General features: G+C 42.4%; 1 protein-coding gene across 1 annotated transcript; it reads left to right on the plus strand.

Annotated features, from left to right (window-relative positions):
- The first annotated feature begins 43 nt into the window (after positions 1 to 43).
- Positions 44 to 16,173, plus strand: STMP1 (short transmembrane mitochondrial protein 1). Its single transcript, XM_049095272.1, has 4 exons — positions 44 to 175; positions 412 to 726; positions 13,870 to 13,923; positions 14,890 to 16,173. The coding sequence occupies exons 1-4, from the start codon at positions 44 to 46 to the stop codon at positions 14,962 to 14,964; spliced, it is 576 nt and encodes a 191-aa protein (XP_048951229.1). The 3' UTR covers positions 14,965 to 16,173.
- Positions 16,174 to 16,706: the final 533 nt, after the last annotated feature.

Consider the following 16,706-nt stretch of genomic DNA (forward strand, 5'->3'; position numbering starts at 1 on the left):
TCCGACCCGCCCGCCGAGCTGCGCCGCCCTCCGCGCCGACGCCATGCTCCAGTTCCTGGTGAGCGGGGACTCGGGGCTCCGGGGGCGGGCGTGCGTGGGGCCCGCGTCCGCCGTCGCCCGTGGGGGGGGCGGGGGCTGCGCCCGGGCCGGTGGTGCCGCCGTGTGCAGTCGTCGGGTCGCCCGGGGGCCGTGCCGGCCTTTGCGGGGCCCCTCGTGTGCCGCCCCGCCCTCGCGTCGCAGCCTTGGGGGGGCTCGGCCCCGCCCCCACTCCCCGTGCCGGCCTTAGAGCCCGGCGGCGGGTTTCCTGAGGTGCGCGGGCGGGCGGGGCCGGCGGGTGGCTCGGTCAGGCCTGGGGGCCTGGGGGCCTGGGGGAGCGGCTCCCGGACTTGGGCGTGCACCTGACTCCTCCAGGGTGCTGGGGGTGGGTGGGGGGCGAGGGGGGCGGGTGTTAACCGTGAGGAAACAAATTCGATCGCATGGCTCTTTATTTCGGTCAAAACCCGGCTTTCTGGCACGGCTGAGTGTGTTTCAGGGATTGCCCGCTGGCGGTTTGCGGAGGGCTCGCCGGACGTCATCCCCAAGTCAGTCTTGTCTTGCACGTTGCTGTGCCTTCGGAACGCGACGCTGCCTTCCCTTCCTACCTCTGATTCCGGCCAGGACGCAGGCGTGCCGCTTCGCTTCCAGGTGGCCACACGGAGCGCTCGGGGACGAAATGCCTTCCCAAATGTTAGATTCTTTATCAAACAGGATTGTGGGGTCGCCCGGGCGGGGCTCAGCGGTGGAGCACCTGCCTTCAGCCCAGGATGTGATCCTGGAGTCCCACATCGGGCTCCCTGCAGGGAGCCTGCTTCTGCCTCTGCCTGTGTCTCTGCCTCTCTCTCTCTCTCTCTCTCTCTCTCTCTCTCTCTCTCTCTCTCTCTCTCTCTCTCTCCCCCGTGTCTTTCATGAATAAATAAAATCTTAAAAAAAAAAAATCAATTACCACCTTAGAAAAAAAAAAAAAGACAGAGGGGGCACTCTTAACAATCCTCTTTCTCCTTTTTTTTTTTTTTTTAAAGATTTTATTTATTCATGAGAGACAGGGAAAAATTAATGTTTTAATTAATTAATTAATCAATGGAACATGAGTGTTCTCTTGTCGCCCCCATCTCCTCACTGCATCTGTTGAAAAGATATGAATGGTATTCTTTTCCACCTCGATTCCCCCTCTGTCGGATGTTGGGCTAACCCTTTCTCTTCGTTTTAGCCTTTTGATTAATAAAACAATGAGTTGAAGGTGGTCCCTATGTTGCCCTCGAGCTTTTGACCTGGGACCAGCCATCCTGTCCTAGTGCTGAAGAGGTCAGCTGTCTGGGTTCCAACCCCAGCTCCCTTGTTTTTAAGCACTGGGAACTTGAGTAGGCCACTTAAATTCTGTGTGCTTCAGTTTCCACATAGGAAAATGGGAACCTACAGGCCTCGGAGTTGGGAGGATTGAAAATGAGTTATTACGTGAAGGTACTTAGAGAACAGTGACACCTAGTAAGGACTCAGACGTTGCTCAGTGTCTCTCTTACGAGACAGCAGCTGAACTCTGATATGGTTTTTTCTCTAAAATGGGGATTCATTTATCCTCAGAAAGGTAGGTGGTGGGACAAGTTTGGAAAATGACGAAAATGGTTACTAGGTAAACCTGTGCCCTCTCCACCCACATTTTGGAACCCTCCAGGACGCTTCCTACACTTGTCACTTCCTGGAACACTGTTGGAAAACCACTGCACCCGAGTAGGGGACTTCTCTCTGCCTTCCATCCTTCCTTCCTCCGTGGATTCAAATACTCGCCCATCATTCCAGTCTCAAAACCTTGTTCCCGTGGTCCTGTTGCCCTTTCCTTTTGCTGCAGTAACTTCCTTAAAGTTTGGCTACAGTTGTCGTAAGGAAATTTGGGAAGTTTTTGAGGGAAACCTGACAGGGAGGACCGGCGCCGCTGGGAGCTGCGTGTCCACTGCCTGTTGTAGTGTCGCGAGGGCTAAGTATTGCTCTTGTGACCTGAAGTGGCAGCGCTTGGTACTCCTAATCACCTCTGCCTCAGTTCCCCCCTCCCTCAGCTTTTGGATCCTTCTCGTCTCAGTATCTTCTGACATTCTTTAACATTATGATACGCACGGCTTTACTTTCATGGAAGAACCTGCGGAGTGAAGGTGACGGGCTAGGAGTGCTGGCCCCTCAGGAGCTGAGTGGGTCAGTATCTTGGTGCAGCAGCTGGGAGATGGCCCTATCTAATCTCGCCTGCCCGTGCTGGCTGCCTTTTTCCTTCATTGGGTTTCTAGATGTTTCTCAAGGCCTAGTCCTTGACTATGATCTTCTCTTCAAAACTGCCCTCTGGGAGTGTGTTCCTTGTCATGCTGTCACCTTCTCTTTGCTGCTGCCAAGACCACCTTGCATCCGTGTCTCTGAGTTCCAGTTTGCTGTCATCAGCTGTTTGCTGAACATCTCTTGTCACCCCCTCTGTTCCAGATCCAACACATCTGGACCCATTACCTCCCCTATTCCCCACCCTGTAGCACACGCCTCACAATTAACTTCTTTCTGTCTTCTCTAGCCCCGGCTTTCTCAAATTTGAAATACTGACATGATCTCTGATTTATTTCTCCCTTTCGTTCTCCATAGCATTTAGCTGCTATGCCCAACACATAGATTTCCCTCTGTACTCTTGGGCAACTTACTTAACTGCTCTGTGCCTCAGTTTCCCCAACATAAACTGGGCAATAACAATACCTGCTTATGAGACTGTGAAGACCCTGAGTTAATTCTTGAAAAAGAGTTAGAACGCGACTTTGCACACAGTACTCCGTAAATGTTAGCTATCGTTTTAAGCCATCGGGTCTTCATTACTTTAGGAAAGTTCCATCTTTATGTTCCCACTGCCAGGTTCATAGTCTCTTTTACTCCATCCTTGCCCTTGCTACACCAACCTAGCTGGTGTAGGAATGTGGGTTTTGAGTTGGAAGAGTTGTATGAGGTTCTGCAGTCCAGCTAACATGCTGACACATCAGTTTCCACTACTTGGGGAGGGGGGCATCTGGTTTATTTTTTGTCCCTTCCCTTAAAAATAGGCTCATCTCCATCATGGATGATGTCTATCATTTTTGATCAGTGTCTCCCTGACGAATTCTTGGTGTTAAAGAGCAGTTCTAATCCACATGACAACCCTTTACATTTTTGAGAAGCATTACCTTTGTACCTCTCTCTATCCCCTTGACCCCACCAGTCTTTTCTTTAGACTAAGCATCTCTCATTCTTCCATCCATTGTTTATGGCTTCAAGTTCATGCTGGTTAGCCGTCTCTGAATATTCTAGTTTTTCTATTCTTTTTCCCCCCCTTTTTGAAACATGGCACTCCCGATCCAGTCTGATCAGTAAGGCTGTTGTCTCCAGTTCTCTGTTTCTCTTGAGCCCTTGGTGGTCTGTCCTCTCTTGAACTACCAGAGGCATTATTTCACTCCTGTGCTCAGAAACTGTCAGTGGTCTTTATGACCCTGCACATCACCTAGTAACCATTTGCAACTTGGTTTTTGAAGATTTGCTCATCTGACTCCACTTTCCCTTCCTGCTGCCCTTCAACGTATCTCTGTTTTAGAATGATTAAGCTAGCTTACCGACCTGGACCACCTGTGGACCTTGCTTCCTGCAGACCTTCCCATGTGGTTTTCCTCTTTTTTGCCTTCCCAACTACTCTTAATGGCTCAACTACTGTCTTTCCCTATGAGGTTTCTTTGTGACCCTACACTCCTAAAATCTTCGTACTGTTAGGATCCATCTTTCTGTTAATTTATGTCTTAAGTGTCTTTCATCAATGTTTTATTATTTTCTCAGTAATAGTCTTTCACCTTGTTTTTCATATTTATATTTCCAGGTACTTTTTAGTTGTTGTGAGTGGCATCCTTTTTAAAATTACATTTTCAAATTCATTGCTGATGTATAGAAATGCTGATTTTGGTCTATTGATTTTTTTTTTTTTTAATCTAACGTCTTGGCTATCTTTTAGCTCCCATAGTTTGTAGATTCACTTGGAAGTGAATCAATGATAGGGCACCTGGCTGGCTCAGTTGGTAGAGCATGCGACTCTTAATCTCGGGGTTGTGAATTTGAGCCCTATGTTGGGTGTAGAGCTTTTTTTTTTTTTTTTTTTTTTAATAAAAGTGGGGCATCTGCTCAGTCAGAGACGTTGTGTGGCTCTTGATCTTGGGGTCATGAGTTTGAGTCCCACATGGAGTATAGAGATTACTTAAGTAAAAAACTTTTTAAAAAAATTTAAAAAGGTAGTAAATAAATGAATGCAATACTGTGAAAGCGGTCATAATCTCCAGTGAAGGCAAAAGTGACAGTTTTGTGTTCTTTTCCAAGTTCTGTCTCTGTGTCTTGAGTTCGGACTTCCAATGATAGTGAGAGTGGATATCCTAGTTTTTTCTTCTGCTTTAGTGGAAATGCTTCTCAGATTTTAGTATAATGTTTGTGTTTCTGATTTTCTAAACAGATTAAGAAATTCTATTGCTAGTTTAAGAGTTTTCATTGAGATTGGCAATTGGATTTTATTATACTATTTCCCCATCTGGTGAAGAAGTGCTTTTTCTCCTTTAAAAAAAAAATTTTTTTTTAAGATTTTATTTATTCATGAGAGGCAGAGAGAGAGAGGCAGAGGGAGAAGCAGATTCCATGCAGTGAGCCCGACGTGGGACTCGATCCCGGGACTCCAGGATCACGCCCTCGGCCAAAGGCAGGCACTAAACCACTGAGCCACCCAGGGATCCCCTTTTTCTCCTTTAATATGTTCATACAGATTCCATTAGATTTCTAACACGAAGCACTTGACCTGTGTGGCCCACTCACACCATCATTTGGAGATGCACTCTCACTGTTGTATTCACTGCACCTTCACTTATTCTAATAGTCTTGTCTTTCTAGAATAGATCATAAATTCCAGAAGAAGCAACATAACTTCCCTAAGCACATGACATTTAGTCAATACTATGTGATTTATTTCATGTATTTAATTAGATACTACTCTTTTGCCTGATTACTACTCTCCGATACTCCTAAGATAGAATATTTGAATCAGGTTCTTTGAGACCAGACTGGTTCTACCTGATGGACCTCTTTCCGAAGTGTGACAGCTATCTTTCATGAATGTCCCTATTTAATTGACTGGCTCAGTTGAAGAATTAACAGCTCCCCCTCTCCCCACTTCATTGTCTAAGGAAAATGATAGGATACAAAACCTAGCTTATATTTAAAAAATGCACATCTCTTTGGTGGTAGTAGAACAGATTTAGGCTATATTCTCAGCAGATTTTTGTTTTATTGAATAAGATGTGGGTTTTGTTATTACTCGAAACAGATGTTTTTGTTTAAAATTTTTATTTATTCATGAGAGGCAGAGAGGGAGAAGCAGGCTCCCTGCATGGACTCAATCCCAGGACCCCAGGATCACGACCTGAGCCAAAGGCAGATGCTCAACCCCTGAGCCACCCAGGTGCCCCTCAAAGCAGACGTGTAACACAGTTGATGATTTCTCCACAAGTCTTTTTTTTTTTTTTTTTTTTAATTTATTTGAGAGAGAGAAAGAGCCCGAGCAGGGAAGGGGCAGAAAGAGAGGGAGAAGCAGACTCCCTGCTGAGTGAGGAGCCTGATGGGGGGGGGGTCGGTCCCAGGACCCCACGATGATGACCTGAGCCCGGAGGCAGACACCTAACCGACTGAGCCACCCAGGTGCCTTCACAACAAGTCTTAAATGTTTAAAGACTAAAAGTGAATTTTTTTCTTACCTCCTTGGAATGGAGCAGTCTTCAGCCAGCTTCTATAGGTCTCTAGATTTAAGTGGAGACAGACAAAATCAGCAGTTTATCTTTTATTAATGTTAGATAATGTATACTTCTGATTTTCTTGTCAGTGTGTAGTTTTCTCACCTAAGACCACAAAACATTTTTAGGTATCCTTCTGAATGCTAGTCATAGCAATATTGGCTAAGTAAAATGAGATTATTTTTATTATTTATTTTTAAGGAGATTATTTTTAGATTTCTAAAATCCCTTGTCAGTAAATATGAGATGGTTCAGATTCTGTGTCAGAACTTGGGTTTGAGTGTGTACTCTTTGAAAATGTAATTTGATGAGTCCTATTTCAGACTAGTTAAGTAGCATTTAGTCGGGGTTATTGCCAGGAGCCATCCCCAGGTAAAAATTGTAGCTTTATTGACAGACATAACTTTTTGAACGAGGAAGGGGTTAAACAGCAAATGAGAAGAGTCAGATTGTTTTGGAGTTGACTTTCTTAAGACTTGGTGCTTGTGTATGTTGATACAGTGTTGTAATTAACCTGCTCATGTATCCTTACATAGAGTTGATTTTCTGTGGTGTTTATACATAAAGCCAGCTATTTATCTCAGTGGTCATCATTTTGTTTTTCACTCTAACATTTCCATTCTTTTTAAACATCTGTCCAATCTGGAAATCATGAAGTTGTCTTTGATTTCTAGTTTTAGCCCATATAGCTACTAATATTTTCCCAAATCTGACTGATTTTTTAAAATATTTTAAGATAATTTATATCATACAATTCAACCATTTGCAATGTAGAATTCCATGGTTTTTTTGTATGTTCACAGAGTTATGCAACCATCACCACTATAATTTTATATCCAATATTTCATTGTCCCCAAAAGAAAATCCATATCCACTAGCATTCATTTCTCATTCCTCTCTTCCCAAATTCTGGACAACCACTAATTTATTTTGTGTCTTTATGGATTGATCTGGACATTTCCTTTAAGTGGAATCCTATAATATTGGTCTTTTCTGACTGCTTTTCACTCAGAACAATATTCTCAAGGTTCATTCATGCTATAGCATGAATCAGTACTTTTATGGCTGAATAATATTACATTGTATGGATATTCCACATTTTGTTAATCCATTCACCAGTTTATAGGCATTTGGGTTGTTTGCACTTTTTGGCTATTATGAATAATCTTGCTGTGAACATATGTGAACAAGTTTTTGTGTGGATGTATGTTTCAGTTCTCTTCAGTGTATGCCCTAAAGTAAAATTGCTGCATCATATGCTGCATCACATTTCTGTGCTCAACTTTTTGAGGGATTGCCAGACCATTTTTCAGAGTGGCAGTATCATTTTACATCCCATCAGCAATGGGTTTTACTTTCTCCACATCCTTTTCAACACTTGTCTATCTTTTTAAAGTCCTTCCTAGTAGGTGTGATATGGCACCTTATTGTGGTTTTTTTTTTTGCATTTCCTTTCACTAGTGATATTGAGCATCTTTTCATGTGCTCATAGGCCATGTATAACTTATTTGGAGAAATGTCTATCAAATCCTTTGCTCATTTTTATTTATTTAATTTTTAAAAAAGATTTATTATTTATTTGACAGTGTAAGAGCACAGCGGGGGCGGGTGGTGTTGGGCAGGAGTGGAAGAAGGAGAAGCAGGTTCCCCACCAAGCAGGGAACTCAGTGCAGGGTGGTATTCTTAATGGTATTCTTTGAAACACAAACATTTTTAATTTTGATGAACACCAGTTTTTCTTTTATGGGGGGAGATCATTTGTGCTTTTGATGTCATATTTAAGAAAACTGTTGCCTAATGCAAAGTTGTGAAGATTCATTCCTTTGTGTTCTTTTTTAAAAAAAAAAAAAATTATTTATTCATGAGAGAGACAGAGAGGCAGAGACATGAGCAGGCTCCCTGTGGGGAGCCCAGTGCAGGACTTATCCATGGACCCCAGGATCTAGCCTGAGCCAAAGGCAGCCACTCAGCTACTGAGCCACCCAGGCATCCCTACTCCTTTGTGTTCTTACAAGAATTTTCCTTTTTTTTTTTTTTTAAACACTTTCATTTTATTTATTTATTTATTTATTTATTTATTTATTTATTTATTTATTTATTTATAAATAATAGTCACACACAGAGAGAGAGAGGCAGAGACACAGGCAGAGACAGAAGCAGGCTCCATGCACCGGGAGCCCGACGTGGGATTCGATCCCGAATTTCCAGGATCGCGCCCTGGGCCAAAGGCAGGCGCCAAACCGCTGCGCCCTTACAAGAGTCATTCAAGTTTTCTAGTTCTAGCTTTTGCATTTAGGTCTTGATCCATTTTGAATTACTTGCTTATGATGTGAGATAAGGGTCCATATTCACTCTTTGGCATGAGGATATCCAGTTGTCCTAGCATCGTTTCTTGAAAAGACTATTCTTTTTCCGTTGACTGTATTAGCACCCTTGTTAAAAATCACTTGACCAGGGGCACCTGGGTGGCTCAGTTGGTTAATTGACAGACTCTTGGTTTAGGCTCAGGTCATGAATCTCCAGTTCATGAGATCGAGCCCCATATCGGGCTCTGAGCTTGGTGGTGGGGAGTCTGCTTCGGATTCTCCCTCGCTTAGTCCTCCTTCATTTCATTTCATCTGTATTTCATTGATCATCATTGATTTTTATTTTATTTTTAAAGTTTTTAATTCTAATGTAGTTAACATAGTGTTACATTAGTTTCAGGTGTACAGTATAATGATTCAGCACTTCTGTATATTACTCAGTGCCCACCAGAGATCAGTATACTCTTCCTCTCCTTCACCAATTTTCCCCATTCCCCTACCCACCTCCTCTCTGATAACCATCAGTTCTCTATAGATTAGAGCCTATTTAGGAATCATCATTGACTTTTAAGAAGAGAAATGAGGGATCCCTGGGTGGCGCAGCGGTTTGGCGCCTGCCTTTGGCTCAGGGCGTGGTCCTGGAGACCGGGGATCGAATCCCACATCGGGCTCCCGGTGCATGGAGCCTGCTTCTCCCTCTGCCTGTGTCTCTGCCTCTCTCTCTCTCTGTGACTATCATAAATAAATAAAAAAAAAAAAAAAAAAGGAAGAAAAGTGAGTCAGTCATGTTTGCTTGATTCTGGGTGTTGCCTGATGGGTACTTACTCATTATTCAGCCTTTTTTTGAGTAGAGCTGCTAGGTGAATACTTCCAGAGCAGTGCTTTCATCCTGTTGGTGGTGGTAAAGAGTAGCCATTGGCTCCCTACCAAGATTGCATGTGAACTAAACTCCTTTGCCTGCTTCCTGAGGTCCCTCAGCCAGCCCTGCCCAGGGCGCCAGACTTCATTCTCTCCATTTCAAAATTCACATCCTCTTCTGATCAGTCCAGTTTTAGTCAACTCATCCCCTCTGCTTTCATACCTTATGCCTTGATTCTTCTCCACGTTCAGTTCCCTTCTCAGTTTAAATTTAAACTCTTCCTTGGCATAGAGGCTTTAATAACATACTGAGGTACACTGCTCTCTTTCAGATATGGTTTCTTAGAAGAAATCACTTCTGTTTCGTCCATTTGGAAACATAATGCATGACCCTTTTCTGATTTTTCCCACATCTGTTACATTCAGGGTCCTGTACTGGCTGCTGCCTTCATTTGTTAAATAACTATTTTATTTATATGTAGCTTTCTTCCTATACATTGTATAAACTTAAGATGTGTAGACGCTGTTCTATAATCCTTTCACAGGGCTGAATATGAATTTATTTTTAGTATATAAGGAAGGGTCTTCAGTCTTTTAATCAAAGCCTTTGGGGCCCAGAGGTATTTGAGGGTTTTTTTTGTTTGTTTTTTTGTTAGTTTTTTTTTTTTTTTAAGATTTTAGAAAGATCTCAGCTGCATATACCTGTTATTTAACCCAGTAGCACTCTGGGATAGCACTCTGTAATGACATACATTAAAATATTTGTTGCATGTACTCTCCAATAGGGTAGGATCCTATTTTTAAAGATTGCTTTTTCTGGGGATCCCTGGATGGCTCAGCAGTTTAGTGCCTGCCTTTGGCCCAGGGCGTGGTCCTGGAGACCTGGGATCGAGTCCCATATCAGGCTCCCTGTGTGGGGCCTGCTTTTCCCTCTGCCTGTGTCTCTGCTTCTCTCTCTCTGTGTGTGTCTCTCATGAATAACTAAATCAAATCTTAAATCTTTTTTTTTTAAGATTATTTATTTATGTATTCATGAGAGACAGAGAGAGAGAGAGAGAGAGAAAGAGAGGCAGAGACACAGGCAGAGGGAGAAGCAGGCTCCATGCAGGGAGCCTGATGCGGGACTCAATCCTGAGTCTCCAGGATCATGCCCTGGGCTGAAGGCAGGCGCTAAACCACTGAGCCACCCGGGCTGCCCAATAAATCAAATCTTTTAAAAAAATAAAGATTGTTTTTAAAAAATAAAGATTGCTTTTTCTATAACAAAAAGTGAGTATTCATGCTGAAATGTGATAGAATATAAATAGCATATCAGTTCAAGTCAGGTGTGATTGTGCTGCCAATTAAATTATAGCGAAACAGTTTGAATAGAGTTTTGGGTTTCAGAATTGTAGATAATGGATGGAGGAGCTTCACTGATTCTAAGTGTATGGTGTGACTGTAGAGCTGGAAAATGCTATCTCTTCTGTGCGCTGCCCTGGGCCAGTTCAGACTTTCCTCCCATGGCTTGTAGCTGCAGCCTCCTCCTCCCACCCATTTGTCCTCTAACCACTTTGCTCATATCACTCCTCAGTCCCCACATTCCTGGTGTTTTACTGTTGATTGTCCCCCCTTTGCTTGTGAGAAGCAGCTGCATATTCCTAAAGTCTCAAAATGACTGCAGAAAGAATGTGATAGTAATTTATTTAGTGTTGAGCTTGCGAAGCAGTCATTTTTCTTTTTTCTGCACTACCTCCTCTGCAGGGAATCCTATGGGGGAATCAGTGATGTCGACGGGGCACTGTGAAGGTGGCATACAGCCATCTGGATGGACTCCTCGTCAGGTCTTGGCCTGAAAAAAAAAATGAAACAGTCTTGGCCTGCAGAGAGGTGCAGAGTCATTCAAGACCTATAATCTGGCTCCAGTCTAACTTGTCAGACTAATGAGTCACCATTCCTCAGATTTAGATTTTATAGGTTTTTTTCTGTGTAAACTTGCCTAGTGAGCATCCCATGAATAACCCATAAATGCTTTTCTGGCCTCATGCATTCTCTTCAATATTTCACTTAATATGTGACATTTCTCTTATGTTGTATATTTAATTTTACAAAATCCCAGTGGTAGACCTGGAAGTGTTCTGAAACTAGAATTGGATATGACTTGTCTAGAGGCCTGTAGTTTTGTGGTTTTTGTGGTTTTTTTTTTTTTTTTAAAGATTTTATTTGTTTATTCATGAGAGAGAGAGGCAGAGACACAGGCAGAGGGAGAAGCGGCTCCATGCAGGGAGCCTGATGTGGGACTCGATCCCAGAACTCCAGGATCACATCCTGGGCTGAAGGCAGGTGCTAAACTGCTGAGCCACCCAGGGATCCCCTGTGGGGAGTTTTTAAAAAAGATTTTATTTATTCATGAGAGACACACACAGAGAGAGAGAGGCAGAGACACAGGCAGAGGGAGAAGCAGGCCGTGCAGGGAGCCCGATGTGGGACTCGAGCTGGGACTCCAGGATAATGACCTGAGTGGAAGGCAGATGCTCAACCCCTGAGCCACCCAGGTGCCTTTGTTTGTTTGTTTGTTTGTTTGTTTTTTAAAATAACTGTTTTGTATTTTAAAATAACGACTGTTTTTTTCATGTGCTGGTGAAATTGCCAAAGTGAAGCCACATGAGATACTCCATATTTATGTTGAGACACACGTGGTAAGAACAAGGAATCTTAGATTGTTGGAGCAGGAAGGAACATTGTATGTTTTATAGATCAGGAAACTCAAATCAGCTACCGCTACATAGCTAGATGGTGAGCGGTAGAATCCGAAATCTCTTTTTCTTGAAAATTTTCACCCTTATGTTTTCTGTGCTTAGTGTTAGAGCTCAAATTCTCAGGGTTTTTTTTCCCCCCTCTTCTTACAAGTAAATTTAATACTCTTTCTGGATTTGGAAAACCTCTGTCTACCTAGTTTCAACTGACTGGAGTGAAAAAAAATCCTTTTGCTTCTTGGTGCCACATTGGTAAAACTGTTATTTCACAAAATGTGCCTGATTAATCAAATGATTAGAAAATGGACTCTGAGTAGAGACTCTTTTATGCTCTTTAACAACCAATTTATTTTTTTTAATTGTTTCATTTATTTATTCATTCATGAGAGACACAGAGAGAGGTAGGGACACAGGCAGAGGGAGAAGCAGGCTCCATGCAGGGAGCCTGACTTTTGGGACTCCGATCCCTGGTCTCCAGGATCCGACCCCAGGCTGAAGGCGGTGCCAAACCGCTGAGCCACCCGCTGCCCCTAACAACCAATTTAAATTGTGCTTTTGGTGTTTTTTTTTTTTTTTTTTAATTTTTTTTTTAAATTTATTTATGATAGTTACAGAGAGAGAGAGAGAGGCAGAGACACAGGCAGAGGGAGAAGCAGGCTCCATGCACCGGGAGCCCGATGTGGGATTCGATCCCGGGTCTCCAGGATCGCGCCCTGGGCCAAAGGCAGGCGCCAAACCGCTGCGCCACCCAGGGATCCCCGGTGTTTAAGGCTCAGGAAGGCTGCGTTTTGTTTCTCCATGTATCTCTGACCTGAAGAGACAGACCACATCACGTAGAATTGATGGTGTTAAGTGCCACCCTTTTTTGGTAACATCTGCTGTGTATTCAATAAGAACAGTGCTGATTAGAGAAAAAAACTTACACGCAGTATACTCTATACACCTACTATAACTCTTCTGATTTTTTAAAAAAAGGAACAGATGCAAGTTTGAATTTATGAAATTAGAAATTAGGCATCCCATTGGAGATTCTTAATTATTGGAGGAAAAAACTCCAGGGAATCACAGGTCATCATTAGAACTCAAAGTTTAATGAGCTTTGGTTCTTTTATTTTGAGTGGAGAGCTTTAAATTTCCATGAAACCGTTTTTGTTCAGGAAAATAGTCACCCAATGGGATAAGCATTTATAGTTCTCTAAAAATCATCCCTGAGTGGCTCAGTGTGTTAAGGGTCCGCCTTCGGCTCAGGTCGTGACCCCGGGGTCCTGGGATCCAGCCCCACATCAGGCTCCCTGCTCAGCGGGGAGCCTGCTTCTCCCTCTGCCTCTGCTTGTCGCTCCTCTTGCCTGTGTGCCTGCTTGCTCTCTCAGATAAATAAAAATCTTTCAAGAAAAATTTATGCCTATCTGTCCTCACTGAGTAAGTGCTGGTTGGGGAATCTGTGAGACCCACGGGTCTCAAGTGTTCTGCTCCTTAGGTTCCACCCCTGCCTGAGCGCTGAACCGTATGCCATCTCAGATGTGTCAGAGGTTCCTATGCTTTTCCGTCGTGACACATCTTCGTTTTTGAGTGTGAATCTAATTGAGGTTGTTCTGTGTTCCTTTGTTGTGAATGACCCTGAAAAAGTCACCTCATTACTGTGGGCCTCAGGTCTGAAGAGATTAAACTGTGAAAAATCTCTTCATTTTCCAAGATAATACAGTATAGAGAAGTACATTTTTTAGTCGGATGTCTTTTACTTGATGTAGCAAGAAGTAAACAATACTTAAAAACTAAAAAAGAAAGAAAGACCAAAACCAAGTTGCTTTTAACAACAAAATCATCACTCTGGCTTGGGTTTCTAGAACTGACAGTTAAGTATTTATGGAGGTTGTGGGGACAAGGAGAATCTAGGGTAGATTTGTTGAGTGCTGCCGTTCATGTATTCTCACTTTTGTATGCCCTTCAACCTTTTGGGAGAGTATTTCTGTTTATTTTACAGAAGAAAACTGAATCTCATGCTGCCTAGCCCTAGACTGGACCCTGGGGTCTTGAACTGTCCTGAACACCTTAGACTGTTGTCTGTATAGTTTGGTATCGGATGGCACAGAACTTGGTATCTAGTATAACTCTTCTGTTCTACTCTTTCAGCTTGGATTTACTTTTGGCAACGTGGTTGGAATGTATCTGGCTCAGAACTATGACGTAAGTGACCATATCCATGTCCTCCCTGATTCCGTGTCACTAATTTGTAGTGACTTGTCTTTGTTAAAGTCAGTTATGTGTCCAGCATAAATGACGTCCATAGATCTGAGGAAAATGTCCTGAATGTTGTAGAAAGATTTTCCATTGTTCAAAAATACACCTCATAGAAGCATCTGTCCTCCCTGTCACCACAAGAGGGCAAAATCCCATCAGTTTAGATGGTCTTGTGATCCTGAGCTGGTGCTTGTTAGCCTAAAGGAATTACTAAGTTAGTCTTCTTACAGTTCTATGGAAAATTATGTGTAAGTGGGAATGTAAAGACTAATTAGATAATCTGATTTTCAGCCCCCGCTACCCAGTAGTAATGACTGAGAATTTTAGTGATGGATCTTTATCACGCAGCTCAGTTAAGGACAGAGTTTTGCGAGTGTTGAGTTATAGTAGCCTCATTTTATAGATGGGGAGTTGAAAACCCCATGACAAAACCACCCATGAATGGGGATTCCTGAAGGTTGTTGTAAAGAGAGGGAAAGGAAGGAAGGGAGGAAAGAGGGAAAGAAGGGAAACAAGATACTAACTTTTGATTTGTTTGTGGTGAAGGTTTTAGTGTGACAAAAGAAATTCTTTACCAACCTTCACTTGAGTTATGTGGTTTTCTAGGCAGGAGCTTTATTAATTTATATCACCTTTATGATTTATAAGTACAGCTTCTACTTAGCACTAGATTGAGGTGCTGAGTGAGTAGGTAAAAGTAGAAGTCAGAATCGGGCTTCCTTGGCTTCCAGGAAGGGAGCGTATGTCAATTTACAACTGCTGAGATCCTTCTTCTGTGGTTAGGAGCCTAAGAAATTCTATTTAGTAGGTCCCTTTCAGAGGAAAATAAAGACTTGTACCACAACCCTTTATAAGTGAAAGACTATTGATGAGGTAGATGTAAAATTACAATAATTTTTTTTCTCTTTAAAGATACCAAACGTGGCTAAAAAACTAGAAGAAATTAAAAAGGACTTGGATGCCAAGAAGAAACCCCCTAGTTCATGAGGCGAATTCCAGCACTGCCTTTTGGATACATTGATTCTGCTGTTCTTGAGGGCTTCCTTATCATCTGAACCAGAAGCTTTTGTTTTAAATTCCAGCCTCAACCATTTTCCTCTCTGCTAGATCCTGCCTTGCCTGAGAGCACAGATGGGGCCAGAAGTTAAGAACCACCCTTTCCATCTTCCTCACCTCATCCCTTCTTCCTCCCAGCCACTTGAGAAGGCCTGACTGGAATTATGGTGCTAGATTAGTAAACGTGACCTTTAATTAGTAGTCTCTTCTTTATTCTTTGGAATTTCTACTCTTTTCTAAAGAAAAATTGATGAGTTTTGTATAGCCGATCAGACATAAATAATGCTAATTTCACAGTTTAGCAATTATAATGGCTGTTTAAACATTTGGTACTAAATTATGTTGTTTTTTTTTGGGGGGGAGGGAGTTAACTTTTTAAAATTGTATTTGAATTCAGTTTGCCAACATACAGTATAACACCCAGAAATTAGATTGTTTTAAAGTCCTTAAAATTTTTTTTTATTTAAATTTATTTTTGATTGGTGTTCAATTTGCCAAAATATAGAACAACACCCAGTGCTCATCCCGTCAAGTGTCCACCTCAATGCCCGTCACCCAGTCACCCCAACCCCCGCCCACCTCCCCTTCCACCACCCCTAGTTCGTGTCCCAGAGTTAGGAGTCTTTCATGTTCTGTCTCCCTTTCTGATACTTCCCACTCATTTTTTCTCCTTTTCCCTTTATTCCCTTTCACTATTTTTTATATTCCCCAAATGAATGAGACCACATAATGTTTGTCCTTCTCCAATTGTAAAGTCCTTAAAATTAAAGCCCAGAAACCAGTTACTCTGGAATTATCCCATTTATTTTATGCTGTTATCAGGCAGCTCCATAGTTGCTAATTTAATCAGTAAATTGATTTACTATTCATTAACTGGGGAACTATATTCTGAGGGACCTGTCAGGAACTAGGGAGTTTAAAAATATGTAAAATAATGGCCTTTATCCTCTGAAGAATTCAGTCTAGTATGCATATCTTTCCCTGAATCATGTCTTTGATTTGGCTCTTCTCCCTCCAAAGAATCATACTCACCTTAAGGGATTACAGGTGCATTTGACATTACATGATGGATAAACGATACGTTGTAAAGGAAATTTTATGCCTCTTCACATTAAAAAATGTATTTACATTGTAACTTTATAGCAATTCTCATAAGAAACTTTGAGGGGTTTTGTTTTGTTTCCTGTATTCAGAAATCACCATGTATGTTGACCCTATGTATGTTGACCCATACATAGGGATATCTCTACATCCCTCATTTAGGAAGAAGCTACTGAAGATGAGACCTCCACTCAAATGCCAAAGATTTGTCATTGTCGATAAATCAGGATGGAACATAGAGGCCACTTTTAGGCAACAGGCTTGAGCAATAGAGACCTGAGCAAGGCAAAAGGGCCCACAGTGACCACTGAGCTGATGCAGTGTCATTAAGCCATAGGCCCTAACTGACCAATGGGCCACTTAAAACCAGTTACTGTTCCTAAGATTGCCAAAAAAGGGAGAATTCCATCCGGCCCCATAGTCTCTTATTTCGTCCTGTAAATATAGCCCCTCACCATTGCCTCTTGGCAGACAGTCCTTCCTTTGTTGTGGTGCCCACTGCTTCCTTTCAGTGTATTCAGTAAACTTCTACTAAAGCTTTAAAAAAAAAAAAAAAAAAAAAAAAGGCAAGA

Source organism: Canis lupus, chromosome 16 (genome assembly GCF_003254725.2).
Source record: "Canis lupus dingo isolate Sandy chromosome 16, ASM325472v2, whole genome shotgun sequence".
Taxonomy (NCBI): Eukaryota; Metazoa; Chordata; class Mammalia; order Carnivora; family Canidae; genus Canis; species Canis lupus.